The 22,090-nt window shown below is 40.9% G+C and overlaps 1 protein-coding gene across 1 annotated transcript in view; it reads left to right on the plus strand.

Annotated features, from left to right (window-relative positions):
* LOC134870743 (replication protein A 70 kDa DNA-binding subunit-like) overlaps positions 1-16,648 on the plus strand; it is a 32,031-nt gene extending 15,383 nt beyond the window's left edge. Inside the window, exons 13-19 of the mRNA XM_063893123.1 lie at positions 55-203; positions 2,276-2,405; positions 5,284-5,421; positions 7,552-7,728; positions 7,885-7,992; positions 8,179-8,265; positions 15,906-16,648. Of these exons, the coding sequence (XP_063749193.1) occupies positions 55-203; positions 2,276-2,405; positions 5,284-5,421; positions 7,552-7,728; positions 7,885-7,992; positions 8,179-8,265; positions 15,906-16,007 (891 nt within the window). The 3' untranslated portion in view covers positions 16,008-16,648. The remainder of the gene's footprint in view (positions 1-54; positions 204-2,275; positions 2,406-5,283; positions 5,422-7,551; positions 7,729-7,884; positions 7,993-8,178; positions 8,266-15,905) is intronic.
* The last annotated feature ends 5,442 nt before the right edge of the window (positions 16,649-22,090 follow it).

The following is a 22,090-nucleotide window of genomic DNA, read 5'->3' on the forward strand; positions in this document are numbered from 1 at the left end:
TTCTAAATCTTTCTCCCCTCATTTACTGTCTGACACAGTTTGTTCTTTCTGCAGGCAGAGAAGTTTGACGGCGCTGTAGACCCTGTGGTGGCCGTCAAAGGAGCTCGCCTGTCGGATTTTGGGGGCAGATCTCTCTCAGCTTTGTTCAGTTCAACAGTCATGGTCAACCCTGACTTACCCGAGGCTTTTAGTCTGCGGGCCTGGTGAGTCACACTGCTGTTCACTCAACATATTCATAAACACAAACACAATTGTCCACGGACATCCAGTCACTTTTCCACATCACCACACAAGACGGGTTACACGTAGACCAAAGGAGTCACAAAATAGTGATTGTGTTTAAGATTTATTCAAATGGAAAGTAAACACTAGGGCTGCGCGATAAAGAGTTGCAGCAGTGACTCTGGGATGTTTGCATGTGCAATAACTAAATTGCAGGAATTGTGATGTAAACTACTGCAATTTAACACAAACTTGTCATCATACAACTACATTTTTCCTGATTTAGCTACAAGAGAAGACTGTAAAATAGAATATAGTTTTATCCGACTGCCAGTTAGTGACATGCAGTCTCGCTTTCTCAACACACAACTAATCACGATAATTATTGATCAGTTTATCAAACAACCAAAGTGGGTTACTGTGACCACAACAGGAACATGAGTGAGGAACAGGAAACAAAGAGAGAAATAAAAGATTTGATTGCAAAAAGAAATGCTTTTGCATACACATACATTGGTTGTATGGATATAGATAGGGGGATGTTAAACAACAGCAGTGTCCATCTGGTTTCCTCCATTTGCTCATTGTTTACCCCATTAAAGTCAGTTTTGACCAACATGTGCAGCCCTACACGGGTTCCCACATGCTCGAGCACACAGATGAGCACGTGTCAAGGGACTGGTGGCATGTGCCTCCCCAGTCCTAGCAAGACTCTAGTCAGGATTGAGGGAATAACAGAAAAAGCAGAACACGGATATTTCTGGATTTCCGCTCTGAACTACTACTGTACGTGCACAGAAATATGGGCACACAGTAAGCCGCATCAAACTGGATTCTTATTAGCAGTTCCTGTGCAGGGATTTTAAATTATGACTCATTCACTCATTAAGGCTGTTCCCAAGCACGGCCACCGCTGAAATATAAATGCATTTTTTTTCTTCCTGTTGTGTATGTACATATCAATGCCTGGTGTGCATGTTACTGCTTGTGTGTTACACTGAAAGCTGCTTTCACATACTCATAAATGTATAGGTTGGTTGGTACCCTATTATGTTCATTCTTTCTGTTGTTAATGACTCTTTTAAAAAGTAAGTTCTGTTAGTCTCTGATCAATGCAACTTTTATATTCAAAGGGCTAAAAAAAACCACACTGCCTCATCTTCCTTTTATTTCTCTTTCATTCTTCTCTGTTTGCTCCTCTCTCCAGTTTACATGGCAATAGCGGTGAAGAAAAGGAACAAGCAGGGTTTTCATTTCTTTGTATCATCATAGGTGTGCGCTTTGCAAAGACAAACCGTGCCTGTCTGACTCTAGTTCCTGTGGCGACGTGAGATTGTTTTGACCAGGCTTCCCTGCATAATTGAGGGAAACTGATGAATTTGGATGATGCCTTGATTAGATTGTTCTGCTCCACTTGAATACAGAACAGGAGTCACGCTGATGCAATAGGATTTTAAAGGGAATATTAAAAAGGTAGATGAATTAATACATGGAAGAGAGTACACGAAAAGAAAGAGAGACAAGCGTTGTTTTACTTTCTGCCTCATCAAAGAAACAGGATTTAGGGACTCAAATGTATGTAAATATAAAAGCTAATTGAAGAATAATGCCTTTGTCCATGATAGACAGCCATATGTCAGATAAAAAAGATTGCGGGATACAGTGGCTGTATATCAGTTACGGGATTAAGGGAGTAACTCAGCCATGACTGTCGGCAGTTTCTTTAGATAATAGACGATACAGTGCAGTTCCTCCATCACCGGAGAAAGTCTGTTTATATAACACACCTTCATGCATGTAAACAAACACATTTGCTTTCACACTTCTACATGTTAACAGATGACTGATATTGCTGGCGTTACTTCAGTAGCTTAATCAGCTCAGCACACACTCTGTTTTTGTTTCATTTCACTGAAGAAACTCATCCTTCCCCCCCTGTCTCCTTACGCTCTAAATAATGCATGCACGGTTGTTTTTGGTGTGCCTGACATTTGAGCATACATTTTATTTACACATATTATACGTGCTGTGTGTGCTCATGTCCACACAATAGGTACGACCAGGGAGGCTATGCGCTCGACAGCCAATCCCTCACAGAGACGAGGGCAGCGGGCAGCAGAGCAAAGACCAACTGGAAAACGCTGAGCGAAGTTAAGAATGAAGACCTGGGACATGGAGAGAAGGTGCAGTGCATATGCGTTCATAGAGCCTTACACAACAACATACTGTAGCACGTCACCCATCTAAAGAAGTATTAAACTGCTGACCTTCAGAAGAGGAAGGTCTTCAAAGGATAAGCTCACCCAAATTACAACAGAGACAGAAATATAAGGTTTTCTATTTCTGCCTATGTCTGTCCGGCCATGTAAAATGAATACTTACAAGTACATACTTTCACCTGCTTTATTTTTTGGGGGTAATTTGGTTAAATTGACCCTTGAAAAAATACCATAAAACAGATTAGGGTTAATTATTTTATTTTCCAGACCCTTTTGATATGAAAGGCTATATTCTGATTGATAACGGACAATGAAATATGTTATATTTGATATTGATCGGTAGATTGTTGATATTGTAAATTTGTGTTTCTTTGTCTCCATTTTAATGAATGTTTGGCATTTACAGTATTAATGTTTCTTTGGCTTTGGTTGTAGATTGTTTTAGGACCTGCAGGAAGTCCACATTATGGGATCAGAAAGGAAGACCCACAATGAAAACTCTAAACAACCGTGTCTCCAGCAGTTTCCCTTGTTTTATTTGGGTTTTAGATGACTTCCTCAAATGTTATTCTCAGAACACGGGGTCTTTAGTTAATTTGGTAGAAATGTAACAGCAAAAAATAAGTATTGATATTTGCGCTGCAGTGTTAGTTAACAAAAAGATTCTCCCACTTGGGCCGCCGCTTCTGTTTAAAGAAAGCCTTACCACTGACCAGCGCAGCTACAGTAGAGCAGAGTTTGTTGTAAGAGGAGCTCAGTAAACACAGGGCTTTGGTGTCAGTCCTTGAAAATCAAAGAGTTACAGCTTTTCTGTTTTGCAGTCACACAGGATCAAAACCATCGTGTTGAGGGATTAAAACATCAAGAGCTGGAGTCTTGGATTTTCTTGACACATTTCACTCGCATGCTGTAACTATGGCTTGTGCTTCCTTAAGCTACATATACAGTATGACCCACGGCTGAGTTCAACTCTTGGCTTTTAGGAAAAAAGGTAAATATTGCAGAGTCATAGGACATAACAGCTGTATGGGGATTGTTTAGCCATATAGCGATTACACTGATGGCCTGTTCTTTAAAAAGAAGATTTTCTGTGAGCAGACAGGATTTAGTCCATCTCCTTTGAATGTAAGCATCAAGCCCAACTCGAATCCACAGCCAGTCTTCCATTCATTGTAAATAGAGCAGTTTGAAACTGTGACTTTCTACGACTTGACGGATTAAAGTCATGGTTCTCCTGTTTTAGCAGTGGGAGGCAGATAGTGATGCTCACATATTAGCAGTACGGGCTGAACTTCCATATGCCGCTGGAGGCATGTGTGAGAAATTAAACCTTGTGCCATTTTTAAGAAATGTCATCGTACAGAATTATGCGAGGCTGTCACTAAAAGTAAAGGGAATGTGATGGTACGTGCCACTCATAAACTTTCATTCTAATTAATTAGGTTTATCTCCGACTAGTGTCCCTCATCCCTCAAGTTTAATTAGAAGCCACTTAGGGATAGCTTCAAGATCAATGTCGTTTCTAATGAAAATTTCTAATTATGTGTTGGAGTTTGAGGAAGCCTACAGGGCATAACATTACCAGAAGGGAAGTAGTGCGGACGGAGAACGTGGGAGATTGAGAGCCGGGTAGGAAATCCAGACACTTAAAATTCATGTCACTTACAAACCTGTGTAGCAGGATGTAAGGAAACAAGGCCACAGAGAACAAAACAATAAGCTACAACGGTATGAAGGGTGGTGACTGAACGAGAGAGGTGACGAGAGTTATTTAGAAAAAGATACGAATAGGAAAAAAGTTAGCTCACGTTGAAAGGTGAGAATGTGTTAATAATTCAGAACTCTGATTTCGTTCCTCTCTTTCTCTGTGTTTTACCTTCATTCAGGACTATTCCATCAGTCTTCTCTTCTTTTCTCTCTCTGCCCTCTGTACCCCCAACCGTTTCTGTAATTGAACGGCTTTAAGGAGGTTGTCAATCACACACTCTGAGGCTGCAGCTTCGGTAATAATAATGGAAGCCAAATCAGTAGCTTATACTTTGAAGGAATCTAATTTGACATTCTACCTGTTTGCCTCTATGCAAGTGCCTGCTCAATTGGCACTGTGTGTGTGTGTGTGTGTGTGTGTGTGTGTGTGTGTGTGTGTGTGTGTGTGTGTGTGTGTGTGTGTGTGTGTGTGTGTGTGTGTGTGTGTGTGTGTGTGTGTGTGTGTGTGTGTGTGTGTGTGTGTGTGTGTGTGTGTGTGTGTATAAACAAGCCACTTCTAATTAATGCAGCAGTGTGTGTGTTGGGGTTTTGGGACAAGCATTAAAGTTGGCATGTGCAGCCACGTCAATTATGTGAAGTAGATTTTCACTTGGTTGCCCTTCAACATACAAATTTTAATTGCATTTAGGTGCCAGAAGGTGACATAGGGATTTGGTGTGATAAGAATGAAAACTATTTACAGAATGTTAGAGGGGTGTGTGTGTGTGTGTGTGTGTATCTTCAGGTAAGTCTTCTCGGTTATTTTTGTGTCTCTTAGCATTTCTTGTGTGCAGCGTTTGTCATGCTGCTCTTCTAGGTTCTCCTCCGTGTTCTTAAGGTTTATATTTTTGCCCCACGGCTTCGATGTACACGCTGGAATACAAAAAGTGACAGAAAAAAAAACAGAATAAGAACAGGATCTTTTCAGAGGGACGTGATGGAAGCACTACGGTCCAGATACTTCCGACCTCTTATCCTCACATTTTCTGTAGCATCTGCCAACTTCCGGAGCCTTCAACAGGGTGTTGTGTTCTTCCTTCCTGCCGTGTTCACCCTCCTGCCACCTTCCCCTCCCACCGCCTCACCACCTCTTAAGCCTTCTAGCGCTCCAATCTGCCCATGTCTGCAAAACATGATGAGGCAGGCATGCGGGCGGAAGCATGGGAGAGCAATGTTGACGGGGAGAGGGCTGTTGCTTAAGGGAGACATTCTCCTAATTAAAGAAACCTTCTTAGTAAGTGTTTCTGAGGGGTCCTTGCTGTGTGGCATTGGTGCTGGTAGATGGAAAGATTATGAGGCTGTGAGTCAGTGATGGCTGGCGGGAAAAAAAGTGTCAGATAGCTCCAAGTCTGACAGAAGTATCTGCAGAGGTCGTGGGGACGCAGGGCAACATCAAACATCTCACGGGGGATGCAGAAAACACTATGGACTTTTCATATTTAATGCTCCTTGTGAACACTGTACAGCATTTGTGGGTTGTATAAAGAAAGCAGCATTGCTCAGTCAGTGTGTTAAGTTGGCCAGCGTCCTAGAGAGAGTCTTTGATGGACGCATTTAGGCCAACATTAGTAATGAGTCTGGCCCAGCTCTTGCTTGTAGTTGTTGTTTAGAATGCATTTTAAATGCTGGCTGTAATTCCAACATCTTGTTCAAGGCCCGCTCTCCTGGTAGAAGATAGCCTCTGGGGAATCCAGGAAAATGAATTTTCTGCATTTTCTTACACGTTTATGTTTGTCGTATTTATCGCTTTGTGGTTATTTATATCCATACGTGTCTGTTTGAATGCAGGCGTGTACACGTGTGCCTCTTCCCAATGACACATGGTTCAGCTGCTGTACGCATTTTCTATATTTATATTTATGGAAATGGAATGCTGTGCCTCTCCACAGGATGAGAGAATAGCATCTTTTCCCCCAGAATTAGCATTTTGTTACTTTTTTGCTGTTGATTTTACACGGTGTGAGTTCTGCCACTTTAGGTGCTAATATCTGTTTAAATTACTGCCACCCGCTGGATTGAAATTTGATTCTGTTTGACTGTGCGCACTTCAATTTATATTCACAACTGATTAAGTTTAGGGTGTTTGCCTAAAGCCGTGCATGTTAGTGGTGCATGTGTGTGTGTGTGTGTGTGTGTGTGTACCTGTTGTATTTATGTATTAGAAAGGGAGAGAGAGAATCGTCTCATCTTGCATCCATTATGCAAAAACCTCTCAAACTCTCCCTGCTTTGTTTTCAAACCGTTCCAAGATTGTTTGGAAGTCAAATAGAGATGTGTAAACAGCGTGCTTCTACCAGCTGGACTGACTCGTTGGCAACAGTTTTACTGATGATGCCAAGTTTGATCGAAGTTTACTCTCATTTTATTTAACGTTTCTCTTTGCACCCTAAGCAGCTTATTTATTTCGCATTAAAATTAATTAAAAGTCTTGAAGGATTTCCTGTCTGCTCTAGAATGAGCTCTTCTGCTCCTCCTTGTTTTTTAATTGTTTGTTTATTTGATAGACTTTGATTGGCTTTAGTGTAATGACATGTTTGTTTCAAAGTTATGATTTAAAAATACAAATAATGATTGTACAATCAAATTCCAACTGAATCCTTTTGACCCTTGATTTATTGGATGCCTTACAGTCTTTATTGCTCGGGAAGGTTCCTAACTGTAGAATTGCCCTGAAGTCGCCAAGTGGCAGCCATGAAGACACACTTGATCATCCCAAGTTTATTACAGATGTTTTCTTCGCCCTTTGAAATGTGTTTTTGATCATTCTAAAAACAATGGCTTCCCTGCTGTTAAGCCCGATCAGAGAAGTGTTAGAAGTGCAGCATGTTCTAAAATAGCTCATCTTTCCCGACCACTGTTTTGTGATGTTGTTCCGCTGACTTGTGATTACTCATTGCGTTCGTACAGCCTGAGCCACATGGCGCCTTGTTCCCTTACCAAAATGTACCCTCCTACATAACAAACACTGATGATGTGTCTTGTTCTGACCTGTTCATTTTGAACCTTAAAGGTCGGTGTCTTTCCTCATAGCTCCCGTTGGAGAAATGTCCCTGTTGCAGTTACTGTGGCCAAAATGAAACACTTTCACCTCAAACGTTTTGTTAAGGTGGCAGGACAATCGACCAGACATCCACGTTCATATTCTCCATGCAGGAGCAACAGGGTTTTACCTTGTGTAAAATAAGTTGAACATTGCAGCAAAAAAAATTCTATAATTTAATTAGGGGGGGGGGGGGGGGGGGGGTGGGTAGCACCTGCAAATGAAGCCTTTTTGACGTTCAAATTGCAGGAGTTAGAGCTCTGAGATCAAAACAAACTACCGAAATCCATCCCCATAAAAAGATTTGCTCTTCTCTCATCTCAGGCCAACTACTTCAGCTGCCTGGCGACGATACTGTACACTCGTAAGGATAATTGTCTGTACCAGGCCTGTCCCACTGAAGACTGCAAAAAGAAGGTCATCGACCAACAGAACGGAATGTACCGCTGCGAGAAGTGTGACCGAGAGTTCCCCAACTTCAAATACATACTCCTACTTATTGTAAGCTGAAAGTGGATAAAGTGTACATCACTAATGCTTGTTTTTCACTCGTGCAGTGCCGTTGACTTTGAGGAACTTCTCTGATAACACACACTGAAAGGCACACACATGAATAATCTCTCGCCCCTTTATCCTCTCTGTCTGTCTGACTCTCAGGCCAACTTAGCAGACTTCGGGGATAACCAGTGGGTGACATGCTTCCAGGAGACAGCTGAGGCCCTGTTAGGTCACAGTGCAGAAACACTGGGACAGCTCAGAGACACAGTGAGAGACGCACACACACATATTCTATGCTAACACACGCTCCCCTAACTAGTTTGTTTCTTTCTGACACAAAAATGACTTCAACACATTTCTTCAGGAAGTCTAACCATAACAGACTGCTTCCTGTAGAAGTGTGGCCGTGGTTTTGTATTTACCTTGTCTTTCTTTTGTCTGTGTGCTCCGGAGGATGAGGCTGCATTCGATGAAGTCTTTCAGAAAGTCAACTTTACAACCCACATCTTCAGAAACCGAGTCAAGCTGGAGACGTACAACGTAAGTAGCTATAAACAGGAGCACAAAAGAATTTGATACAATGCGAGGCAATTTAGTTTCCCAGGAATAAAAAAGCTGAATGTAATGACATACAATGGTTCCCGTCATTGTCCTGCAAGCTGTGAGAAGAATTCAGTGATCTCTGCCTTGCAGGAATAGGCCACGGTGATTGGTTATTGCACGCCTGTTCTTATCACTGTTCTCAACAAATGCAGCAGCGGTACACTAATAATGGATCTGGAAAAATGGGCTTTTAAAATAACCAGGATTGCAAACAAGTGGCATTGTTGTAAAAACAGTAAATGGTCTCATTTAGGGTCGATTTCATTTCACAATCAAACCAGGAAGTTCGAACATCTGCAATATATAAACCTCAGCTGTGTGTGTATGTGTTTGTTAAGCAGTTCCTTTCATATGACCACAGTTAAGTGATGAAAATGTAAGTACTTGTAATTACAAATGGCAGCACTTAATATTTGTCAATCCCACAAGCTTCTGTCTTGGCAGAGAAAACTGTTTTTTGGTCTCTGAATGTTGACAACAACATGAGAAGGCAGAGCTTGCAGTGTTTAACGCTTTAGTATTTTGATTGGCACAGTGATTAAACTAATCTGTAGCAACCTTTAAGATGATCTCGTTGCAGGCCGTGGTGGAAAATGGGTTCACAAGGAGCTCTCTTGATGAAAAAAAACTCCACAAGGAACATTCACTGATTTATGTGAAGCTTCCCCTGGTGCTAAAGAATGATGCATGAGGTGTGTTTTTTTTTTTAATTAATGGGCTGCATGCCATCCGTGAACTTGTAATAACCAGATTGTCTTTGGTTATTATCTTCAGCTTACTATGGTTCCGAGCATGCAACGCCACAAAACAAGATGCGCAATATGCAATATAATCACAACGCACTGTAACACAACATCAATCTAAAATCATTTCAATTAGTATCACACTGACGAGGGACTTGTTATGTAGCAAGTGCACTATGGATAACTGAAAACAAATACAGCTGTGGATTCATTTCTCTTAATTAGGCACTAATTAGCATTTAGCTATTGTCTGTCTAAGCCTAATTAGCTTAATTATTCAGAGGCTAATTTGCTACCACGGGCGCATACCAAGAGTCTGTGTGGAATGATTGAGATGTAGGATGAGCTCTGAACCGTCCTGACCTCAAGGAATCCTACAAGGAACGCTATGCAGAGTTCATGAGCAGTGCTTCAGAGTTTTCAATGAGGAGTTGTTAAATGTTAACATACCACTGCTCCGTACCATTGTACAAGAAAAAGCATTTTTTTATTTCATCCCACAATGCAGGAATACTGTTTACAACAAACAACATACTGATCCTTTCTTATTTTATTGCAGTCTTACAAGTAGAGGAGCTCAAAATTGAGTTAGTCCTAAGGGCTGCATTACAGGAAGAGTCATGAGGTACGAGCATCAATCATCCACTGATAACTATTGATGTCTACAGCAGATTTCTGGGCAATCTGGGCCTTAAGTGCAAGATGGACAGACTGCGGACATATCAATTTAGAAAAAATAATGTGAGCAGTATTATTGCAGGAGTTTTAAATAAGCTAACATTTGATTGAGCCGCTCTGTCATGTTCAAAACAAATGTGTGTTCATTTTATTCGGTTTATAATTACACACTACATACATTTTATTTGATGTTGCATTTCCTGACAGTCAAAATGACCTTACTTCATACAAAGTCAGCAACCAAACATACAAAAACGCACGCAATAAATCAATGATATAAACAATAAAACATAGTATAAATAAGTGGATGCAGTTTTTGCAATTAAATTAAGAAAGCTAGTTAAAATTAGGTTTTAATAATAATGACCACCTTTACACCTAAATACATAAACCCAACCCAAATCAGGTTAACATGGCAAGCTCATACATTCATGGAATACAAGGCTAAATCGGCACTTGCCATTAAAGTCTGTGTTTTGCACTGCATGTCTGTATTTCAGGTGAAGTGAGCGAAGACAGCAATGCATCTGCCCTGCTGTAGTTAAAAATGAACCAAATCTACAGCTATAGAAGACATGTAAAGGGAACAGTAGAGCCGTGTCAGACGGGTGTTGGTGACATTTTTAGTAATTGATGTCAACAGGATCAACATATCCTGTTACATCTGTTAGTTTTCTTCACCTTTTAATTATTGTCTTACTTTTGTAATGTTGTGAAAATGTGTCAAACAAATCTGACGTTTAACACGAACAATGTTCTAACATCTGTTAATAACATCAGCCACAAAGTACAGATAATGAGGTGTGAGCAGAACAAGTGTTCTCCACACGGCTTATTAATACATTCTGATCTCTTTTTCTTCGCACCTTGCTTCATAGCTTTTTCAAAAAGATGGGGGCAGAATAAAAAATGAGAGCCTCTTTTTACCTCTGCTATAGTTCCTTACCATATACTTTTGAGTCTACTTTGTTTTCATAAAAATAGAACAATGTCATAAAATGTCAGAGCCTAGCAAGATTAATAAGGTTACAAAACGTTGTCATTTTTCATAACCAGGACACAGAAGGAGAAAAGGAAGTGTGCATAAGATCATATTTTAAAGTTGTTGTTCTTTTCTTGCATATAAACTACATTTCAAGTTATTTTAGGGCAGAGCAAAGATGATAAAGTACCAATTGTTTTATTTAACAAGCGCAATACACTAAAATCCCCAACTTTTCTCTACCATGGAGTATACATATTAAACAGCACAAGCCTATAGCTGAATCTAACACAGCCAGAGACTCCAGTCTTTCCTTTCTCTCTTGATTTTCAGACTTCATTTGGAGGTGTGAGAGCTACAGTTTCCGGCAGATTTATTGAAGTGAAATGACTCAACTTCTTCACATAAATAGATTAAACAGGATGGAAACAAATAGTATACATTAAAAAAAGTCATATACATTTTTTATACATGATTTATGTACTCTCCAAATATGTCTGAAGATGTATTTTAAAATATATGAAGTGCACAACTGTGAGTTAAATGTCATTACAACATTTATACGATATACTTTCTGTCTTTCTGTAATTGAAAGGCAAAGCTGTTTACTGTTCGGCCGACTGCTGAAGTTCCTTAAATCTTTTTTTCATCTTCGCACACCTGAACAGCTCTGCAGGAAGCGGATTTGATTGTCATATTGCCGGTTTAGAAAGTACCCGAAATTATAGCAATGAGGCACCCCCCTATTAAGGTGTCAGACAGGTGTGAAGGGAGGGCGTTTCAGATGCTTTTCCAACCATCCAACAAACGCTTCTATTAAGGCAGACAGTACTGGCCCCTTATCCACACTGGAGTCCCTGCAAGTCCACGAGTTTGGAGGTTTGAAAGCTATTACGTTTGATCTTAAACAGACAACTATTTATTTTAATTCCAAATAGGACGTAGGACTACACAGTAGGAGAAGAGCCATATCAAGTGATTTTTGAAACTGCACAGTGTGTTCACTACAGCCATGAGCAATAATTAGAAACGATGTTGCCAGAAGAAGAAAGATGTCACATTTTCCACGTTTGTTGGTTTGTGTTACCGCAGAGGACAGCTGCTGAACTTTCTCCTGCAACATGTGTTTAAACCTTCAATTGATCAAATGTATAAATCTGAACAGACCTAAAATATCTGAATACTTCGCTCTGTCATGTTTCATGAGAGTGGAGCCCACTAAAAGGTAAGAGAGTGCAGCCGATCAGCCACTTGTGGTTCAGATTTCAGTGCAGTAGAACTCCCTCTCATCTTATAGTGGCATTAATGGACTTCAGATGATGATGAAAATTAGATTTGGCCCCTAGGATTAAATTTGCGTAGCACAGATGAGTGCATTTTCCACATCAAATTTGCATTTGATGCGCTTAGAATTCGGGCAAGTGTATCTGATTACAAACAAATTACTTGGTGCAATATATTGAGTCTCGAACCTTCCCAGGCTGGATGCTTGTTCTTCTTAAATGTGTGATTCTATACTTTATTATTAATGTATGCAGAGGCAGGATGTAAGCAGATGTGTGTGTGTGTGTGTGTGTGTGTGTGTGTGTGTGTGTGTGTGTGTGTGTGTGTGTGTGTGTGTGTGTGTGTGTGTGTGTGTGTGTGTGTGTGTGTACCTGTTGTTTGCAGGAGGAACTCAAACGTGTGTGTGCATATGTCTGATTGTGTAGGAGTGCATCCGTCTGTCTGATGTGAATGAATTGATTTAGCCTATTTATGAATACATTCGTGTCAGAGGGGGCCTGTTATTTCCTGCCTTATGTTAACAGACAGGACACTGAGAGCCACACACACTTCACACACTTCCTCCACAAAACACACTCTTGGCAGTCCTTTCAACATCACTTCAAGATCTTTTCCATGTCCTTGTACAGGCGGAGGAGCTTCTTTAATGGCTGAAGGTGAACACATTTGAAGTTGTATAAGATAAACAGAAAATGATAAAGCTTGTAAATATGTTATGAGGGACACATCTACAGATAATTGAGTTGCAACCGCTGCCATTAAGGTCCGATTCACCAAATGATATTGCGGCACTAACCCAACCATAAATCTTTGCATCCTATCGAATGTCTAAGCGTAATAGCGATAAAGCTTGTAAGAGTCATTTGGAGCCAGCGGTCTTATGGGGGGGGGGGGGGGTCACCAGAGAGCCCATGATTTCTGAAATGATGGAGAGCAGAAATAATTAGTTAATTTAAAGGTGCCATAGAATGAAAACTGTATTTACCTTGGCATAGTTGAATAAGGAGAGTTTGGTACATTGAACTGACATACCTCAAACCTCAAACACCATTGTTTCCTCCTTCACGTGCAAATCATGAATATGCATATCACAGCGGTAAAACGGGCGAATTACATTATGGTAGTCCAGCCCCAACATTTGCATACACATTTGCATGCAGCTAATGGAAACACTAACGCTCACACTTACCACTCCGTAACGTTGCTCTCCAATCTCCGACCAACTGACTGTTCTTCAAATTCCTCGGTTTCCTCCTCTGATAAAGGCTCACACATGTAAGGTTGGATGCCAATAGTCTCCATGGTTCATCTCTCACAGTTTCACGAACTTCGCTTACTTCTGTGGGCTCTGAGGCAGCCACGGATTGCTCCTTGAAAACCTGCCAATCAGAGCAGAGCTCATCATCATTATTTAAATGAGCCCCCAAATAAGGCCATTCAGCTTGTTTCATTCTAGGACCAAATCATAGGGTTGTAAATGGGCCTGTAAAACCGCATCTGGACATTTTTTTGATCAACCAGTGTTATATACCTTCTTTGTAGACATCAGAGAACAATTTCAAATACCAGATAGATGCTTTCTATGGAACCTTTAATTACATTTTTCTTTTTTTTACCTCCATTTTTTTCCTCACGTATTTTCAAAAATAAAAACCAGTGGAGCTTTATTCACTTATTTTCCATTTAACAAATGTCAATGCAACCTGTCACTGCTTCCCTGAGAAAAGGTTTACTTAATACTCTTCCACCTGCTTTATGAAAGCAGTTATTTCGACTGTTTGTCATTCATTGCTGTTTCTTTATTATACGGTTTGTGCATAGAAACTCTGCGCCAAATGTCCGCATATATAACTTAATTAAAAAGCGTGCATATAGTAAAAGAGTACAGAGACGTTGTGTGCTTTGTTCTCATTTAGGTTGTCGCAGACGCAATAACAACATCTGATGATGAACATGTAACCTGTTTACCATGTTCAGCAGCTGAGTTTATTTTAGCATGTGACTTGAAACTTGGTCATTGTTTTAGGGAATCCTCAAATTGTTATGTGATCCTCGTGTTCAGTACAAGCAGTCCTTCTCATCAAAGGGAATAAAGAGGTGTGTATTGGCTGTGACTCTCCAAGGAATGACATCACGTCACCCCCCCTGCTGAGATCGAGTCAGAGAATAGGGGTTGACCGTGTGGCCACCGAGTAATTGTTTTCTCCAGATGCGATTGGAATAAGTGAGTCCACGCACATTTAATTAACAAGCCTTATTTTTCACAGTTCCCCGTCTTAGGAAGACCATTATTTTTAAATAAGTTGTCACCTTTTGTCAAGTGGAACCTTTGTCTCGATGGTAGCCGTACAGTGTAATTTCCCTGCCGTACTCAGATAGATGCAAATTGAAAACTCAGAGGTGTTGAACCACATGTGAGATAATGGTATAATATAAAATCATTGATGCTGGTTATGCTGGCTGAATTGCTAATGAATGAATGAATAATGAATTGTCACTCAGGTGTAATCATTTCTATTGTTGTTTTATTGGACTTTAGATCTTGACAAACCACTGCATATGTCTGCTGATAGTCGCTGTTACCGCACATCGTCAAGACTGAGTTGTGTGTTTCTCTGCTTAACTATATGTGTGATCATTTCATAAGCACATACATTTTACAGTTTTTCTTTTAGTTGAAGATAAACAGACTTAATATCTACTTTTCTGACTGTTAGAGGTTGAAAATTAAACTCTTTCACACACATTTTTTATTCTGTAGATCTAATAAAGTTTAATAGCATAAAAACAATTAAGACAACACTTCTAAATCCCATCATATTCTCAAACATATAAATACATTAGAACCAAGCAATCCAGATAAAGAAATCAATGTATAAACATTGTTGAATATGCTTTTATCCCCGAGCTAACGCCATGACTAATACTAATGTGATGGTCTTATTAACAATAACAAGCTTGTGATGTTTCCATGTGTGAAGTCGAGAAATAGTGACAGTTAGAGTATCAATAGAAAGATTTGTCACTGTGAAAAAAACAAATGCTGATCTATACATGCTTTCTCACCCGTGGTACTCGTGGTAATATTAAAAAAGACAATACTTGCCTGCCAGGGGAGTCGGACCAACGTGTTTCACTCTCCAGTTAATGAAGAAAATACCTATAATCAGAATCAGGAGCACCTTTATTCCTCCCACAGAGGGGACATTTACAGCAAAAGTGAAGATAGATACAAAAAAAAGGCGTCAAATGAAACACTATTAGATAAAAGAGCATGCGCAAAGAATATACATTTAAAAATCTGAAAAAAATCAAAGTTATTCAAATAAAAAATACAGATCTGTGTTAATAAGTTGGGATGGTATATTTCTGTTTGCACCGATGACCAGCCAACAGCAGACAAACCGTTCAGTAAGCTACCAGAAGCTGCTAACACTGGTGCCAATGACTTAACCCCCGAAAGTTATCACCTGTATATCAGTTATTTCTATCAGTTCACCTTTCATTTGTGAACAAAACAATAGAAAATAAGTAAAAGCGGGCCATGTTTAAGAACAGCAAAACATCCATTCAGAACTTTATAATGGGACACAACCAAGCCTCATTTATCCAGTTATATGCTCACTACTTCCCACACACATGCATTGTATTATAACCATGACTATTCCAAAAACATTGTCGTATAGACCGAGACTTTCCACAGTGTGATCGATAGAAACATAGCTGAACTGTTGGGTGTGAAGCGCTCCTTCAACCCAGATTTAGGCTTGATGATTTAAAGTCACTAACTGACAGAGATGTGTCATTAAATACATTATGCTATGTTTATATCTTGAATGTTGCTGATCATGGAGTCTAGAGGTGTCTGAAATGTTTCCTTCCCTCCTCAGGATGAGAGTCGAGTGAAGGTGACGGTGATGGAGGTGCAGCCGGTGGACCACAGGGAGTACAGCCGGAGACTCCTCAGCAACATCCGCAAATTGGCCAGCTGAAATCGGTCCCAGTCATCCAAAAAGCTGCCCGGTGATTAAACGCATCTTCCACCGGTCTCTGACTGGTGTCCGACTGTCCCCTCCAGCGAGATAACAGCATATCTGACAGCGACAGCAGAGGGGCGGCTGGTGATTCATCGCATTAAATGGCAGCCAAACAAAAGACTGATATTTAGTTGCTCACTTCCCTCAGCGAGCCATTTGTGAAACACTGCGAATGGCATGGGAACGACTTTTACCTTTTTGTAGTTAGTGACATTTTAACAAAGAGCTCTGACTGTGATAGTGCATAACTGTGTTCTAGACCTGCTTACATTTGATCCTGTTGCATATGTAGCATACATGGTAAGATCAAAGGGGTTTCTCTTTTTCATACAAGTGATTCATCTCTCTGGTTTGAAATCTGTGGTGGGGGTGCTCCGTGTAAGTGAGATGCAGATGAGTCAGGTTTTATTTAATTTTTATTGTTCCGTTTTAAAGCATGGCCAAAGTGTGTGGGAGACTCGCATGTTGGCATTTGTTTTAACTTACAGCTTGTACTTCTTGTTAAAATCATCCTTATAAGTTTAAGAAAAGAGTTGGTTTTTGTTCTTCACATCCAAGCTATGCCAAAAAAAGCTATTAAAAAGATTTCAAAATAATCTCTCATCACTTCTACTTCCTTTTGAAAGGAGGTTTTTCACAGAGCTGTAGCAAGCTGTACAACATTAGCCCGGAAGCTAATTTCCTCAGGATAGATTTTCAACAAAAATGAACATTCATTTATTTTTTCATTGATTAATCCAGGGGTTTTCAACCGGTGGTCCGCGGACCCCTGGTGGTCCGCGGCGGCATTGCATGTGGTCCGTGACAAGAGCCTATGTTGATCAGTTCACCATTGTTTTTTTTTAATATAAATTCGCTTTGATATTTCAACACATTTCCAGAATACCGTTACATATCGTGAAAAATATGTTTAAAATAATATAAAGGAAATTCAAGCTGACAGAATGTAGCCTTGCGCCTATCCAGTCTATGGTAGCCTGTGATTCGCTAATGGTAATGAGTTGCGTCGCTAACCTCACTTATTATTCATTACGTACAGTCTTGCGAGCAAAGTTGACACACATTTATAAGCATAGCCGACGAGAGTATTTTAAGATAGGTTGTAGTACAGCAAACATTTGTTACATATGTACTAGTCTAGCTATATATCTAGCACCAATGGATCGTTTTGTAGTGAGGAAAGTGCCAGAGGGACAGGCTGCCATGACAGAGGGTCAGGCTGCCACGACAGAGGGACAGGCCGCCACGATAGGGCAAGGACAGGCTTCCGAAGCGTCAACTTCGCAAAAAAGACGAAAAAGAAAATACAATGAGGAATATGTTAAATATGGATTCACAGTGACGACAGACAGAGCAGGAGAGGAGGTACCACTGTGTTTCGTATGTTCAACAATTCTCTGTAATGAAGCTATGAAGCCGTCGAAACTTACGCGGCATATGGAGACGCATCACGTCCACTTGAAGGCCAAACCCGTTGAGTACATGCAACAGATGTTGCGTGATTTCAAAGGACAGCAGGCTACCATGAGGAAGAGTGCAAAAATAAATGAAAACGCACTGAAAGCATCGTATCTGGTCGCTCTCAGGGTTGCAAAAAGTAAGAAGCCCCATACCATTGCAGAGCAGCTTATATTGCCAGCAGCCATAGATATGTGCAGAGCTATGGTAAGCGAAGAATGTGCCAACAAATTAAAAACTATTCCGTTGTCAGACAACACAATCGGAAGACGAATTGGGGAAATGGCAAATGATGTCAAAGACCAGCTGATGGCAAAACTTCAGACAGTTCTGTTTTCCCTTCAAATCGACGAGACGACAGATGTTACTAATGATGCGCAACTGTTAACATTTGTGCGATACGAGGACAGTGGCACTATGTGCGAGGAATTTCTTTTTTGCAAACCACTGCCCGGGCGAACTACCGGTGTAGAAATATTTAAAGCACTGGACGATTTTTTCACGGAGCACAATATCTCGTGGCAGAGGTGCGTTGCATTATGCAGCGATGGGGCCCGAGCCATGAGTGGCAGCAAGACTGGACTGTTTGCGCATGTAAGGAGGGTGGCTCCGGGGGTAATTTGGACACACTGCCTGATTCATAGAGAGGCTCTCGCCTCCAAAGATCTCAGTGTTGAGCTCAGTGGTGTGTTTGATGTCGTTGTCAAGACGGTCAACTTCATAAAACGAAACGCATTGAATACACGCCTGTTTTCATCCCTATGCCATGACTTGGGAAGTGAACACAGCTCTCTCCTTTATCATTCAGAGGTGCGTTGGCTGTCTCGCGGCGCTGTGCTCGCCCGTGTGTTTGAACTACGCGGAGCTATCTACGAGTTCTTGTGCGAGAAGCATTCTGATCTGGCTTCCAATTTCAACGATAGTTACTGGTTAACTAAGCTGGCGTACCTCACAGATGTTTTTGCAGAGCTGAACAAGTTGAACAGCTCCATGCAAGGGAGAGATGCAAACGTCATGCAGCTCTACGAGAAGCTCGACGCATTTGTGAAAAAAATGTCAAAGTGGATCGAACGAGTGGAGAGCAATAACTTGGCGATGTTTCCTTCAGTTGAGGAATACCCTGACAGCACTGACATCAACGACACTATATGTGAGCATTTGAGGAAGCTTGTGCGTCAATTCGCAAAGTACTTCTATGTTTACTGAATGTTGCGCACTGGAGTCTAGAGGTGCGAATTTCCTTCCCTCCTCAGTGAGAGAGTCGAGTGAAGGTGACGGTTGAAGGATGGTGCAGCCGGTGCCACAGGACTACAGCGGAGGACTCTCTAGCACACATCCCTGTAAATTGGGGCCAGCTGAAATCGGTTCCCAGTTCTCAAACAAGCTGCCCGGTGATTAAACGCATCTTCCACCGGTCTCTGACTGGTCTCCGACTGTCCCCTCCAGCGAGATAACAGCATATTGACAGCGACAGCAGAGGGGCGGCTGGTGATTCATCGCATTAAATGGCAGCCAAACAAAAGACTGATATTAGTTGCTCACTTCCCTCAGCGAGGCCATTTGTGAAACACTGCGAATGGCATGGGAACGACTTTTACCTTTTTGTAGTTAGTGACATTTTAACAAAGAGCTCTGACTGTGATAGTGCATAACTGTGTTCTATACCTGCTTACATTTGATCCTGTTGCATGTGTAGCATACATGGTAAGATCAAAGGGGTTTCTCTTTTTCATACAAGTGATTCATCTCTCTGGTTTGAAAATCTGTGGTGGGGGTGCTCCGTGTAAGTGAGATGCAGATGAGTCAGGTTTTATTTAATTTTTATTGTTCCGTTTTAAAGCATGGCCAAAGTGTGTGGGAGACTCGCATGTTGGCATTTGTTTTAACTTACAGCTTGTACTTCTTGTTAAAATCATCCTTATAAGTTTAAGAAAAGAGTTGGTTTTTGTTCTTCACATCCAAGCTATGCCAAAAAAAGCTATTAAAAGATTTCAAAATAATCTCTCACACTTCTACTTCCTTTTGAAAGGTGGTTTTTCACAGAGCTGTAGTAAGCTGTACAACATTAGCCCGGAAGCTAATTTCCTCAGGATAGATTTTCAACAAAAATGAACATTCATTTATTTTTTCATTGATTAATCCATTCCATATCCTGCCGCTTTACCTGACCCAGGTCACGTTTGAAATTGGTTAAATGTATTTTATAATTAACCTTATTAGTTGTATCATTACGAGTTATGTTAATGCTAGAAAAATGTAATATGAAAAACTTCCAGCAGATTCACACACATTCAACTCTTAAAACAGGATGTTTCTGCCCTTGGATGCAGCAAACCTAAAGTAATGATCCGTTAGTTTGTCATGTCAAGATCTGTCTGTGTTTCTCCCCATATATATATATATATATATATATATAGTAATATCGATATTGTGTTTTGTGCCAAACTCAGACACTGGAGAACAACGACAGTACTTCAGCAGCGTGCCTCTCCTCAGGTGTCTCTGAAGGGCATGGCACTGGTGTATGCACCATCAGTACCATCTCCTACCCCACTGTGTATGGGAGATTAAACCCACATACACACACACACACACTGATTCTTCCTACCCACCTTGTCCTTTCCTTAAACCTTTTTTTTTTCGAATCATGGTTGGTTTAACGAAAAACTCAACCAGTTTGAAGGCATCCAACATAGTGGCCTCACAGTGATTCCCCAACAAGGCCCAGGGTTTTGAAAGGTGGGTTGAATAGAAAGTTTTGATTTCTTTCCTGCAGACAAATTCAGAATCTTGAGATTTTTGTTCAGAGGCTGATCTGAAAAGGCAGGAGTTTTGTGGTGATCTGAGTGATAAACAAACTGCATTTCAAAGGTGAAAAATATATAGGGAATTAAGGGATTGATGAATGTGTCACTGATAAACAAACAGAGATGGTTTCACTCAATTTGAAAGGGTAGCATTTCAAAGGATATTTTGCTTTACTCTGAAACACTGCCAAACTTTTCTTTTAAAGTTCTGGTGCAAGTAGGTGCAGCAAGTGTGTTCTTTTCAGCAAATATAAAAAGGGAAATGTGAGATCAGAAAGTCATTTCCAACTTAAAGCCTTGCTGGTGATTGAGACTTAAGATGGACTGACGTCAGTCTGCAGCCCCGGGGCATTGTGGGACGGAGGAGGACACTGAAGAGATTAAGAAACATACTTTTTTTCTGCATTGCCCTTAGAGAACTTTATCTGGCTGTGACGTGCTAAGCAGAAGGGAACGGAATTGCGGGTAAGGTTGTCATATCTCCTGTCGGGGGATGTGGGACCTTCAGTGTGGTGAATGTGCAGTTTGTCTCTATCTGCAGAATGTGTGTAAGGCTACAAGGACAGTGAATGGAAATGAGCTGCAGTTATCACGGAGGTCGTAGCCCTGATCACAGTCTATATGGCTTCAGTCTTTATCTTAAGAGCTGTAGTTCAGTTAAGCCCTAAACTACCGGCTGTGTCTGGTGTGTGTGTGTGTGCGTGTGTGTGTGTGTGTGTGTGTGTGTGTGTGTGTGTGTGTGTGTGTGTGTGTGACTGCAAAGAACACCACAAGCCTTTGATGTACTGCATGTATAACACTGCACAAAAAGAAATCATTTTTTATTTTGATATAGATCAAACAAACGAATCAAAATCAAACAAATGAACTCGGTTAGTGTACACAGCATCCCATAAACTTGTTACATGTTATGATGTGATGTGCATTACTTAAAATAAAAATGAATTCCCCGTCAGGAAGAAGTAACGGCGTTTTCCCCAAAGCTCCGTGAGGGCTTTGCTCTTTGGACTGCAAACATCCTCTCTTCTGGTCTTACAGAATATTTTGATTGACAGTTGACTGACATTCAAAGTGTTATCAAGGACACTTCACTCTTTTAAGGGTATTTATAAGCTGTGTTCCCTAAGTTAAATGTAAATTATTGCAGTTAAAAAGAGCTTTGGAGGTAGCGCAGGTGTTCTGCAGGAGCTTTCATGCATGGCAGGAGGCCGGAGGTGCAGATTTCTCGCTCTAAACTTTCCTCTCTTGTAGGAAGTGGTTCTTTAGTGCAGCCCTCCCTTCTTACCTTCTTCCACTCTTTACATAAATTACTCAATCCCCCTTCAACGCCCTCCTGCTTCCATTATTCTCTTCATCTGTCTTTCCCTGTCCACCTACACTATCTGTTGTTTTTTTCACGCGCTGTGTCCACCAGCATCATCATCATTTCTCTCTGAGCACCTCATCGATTTCCTACTCCTCCCCGCGCTGCCTCTCATCTCATCGTCTCTCGTCTTAGTTTCTCTGCTACCCACCACCAGTTAAATAAACCTTCCCTATTGCCTTCTCTCGGCACCACAAGCACATTGGCTTGAGGGCATTTTTGTATGTTTTTTTTCTGCTCCACTTGGAGAGCCAGAGGTAAAGCCAACACCAAGGCCAGCCTACACTGTGCACGCCATGTGCCTGTACTTATGCATGATATCGCCACGGAGATGGAAAGATTCTGAACTACCAGTTTATAAAGCTGTAGCAACAAGAGTGGAGCTACATGATGGAGCATATCTTTAATGG

Source organism: Eleginops maclovinus, chromosome 10 (assembly GCF_036324505.1).
Source record: "Eleginops maclovinus isolate JMC-PN-2008 ecotype Puerto Natales chromosome 10, JC_Emac_rtc_rv5, whole genome shotgun sequence".
Classification (NCBI taxonomy): Eukaryota; Metazoa; Chordata; class Actinopteri; order Perciformes; family Eleginopidae; genus Eleginops; species Eleginops maclovinus.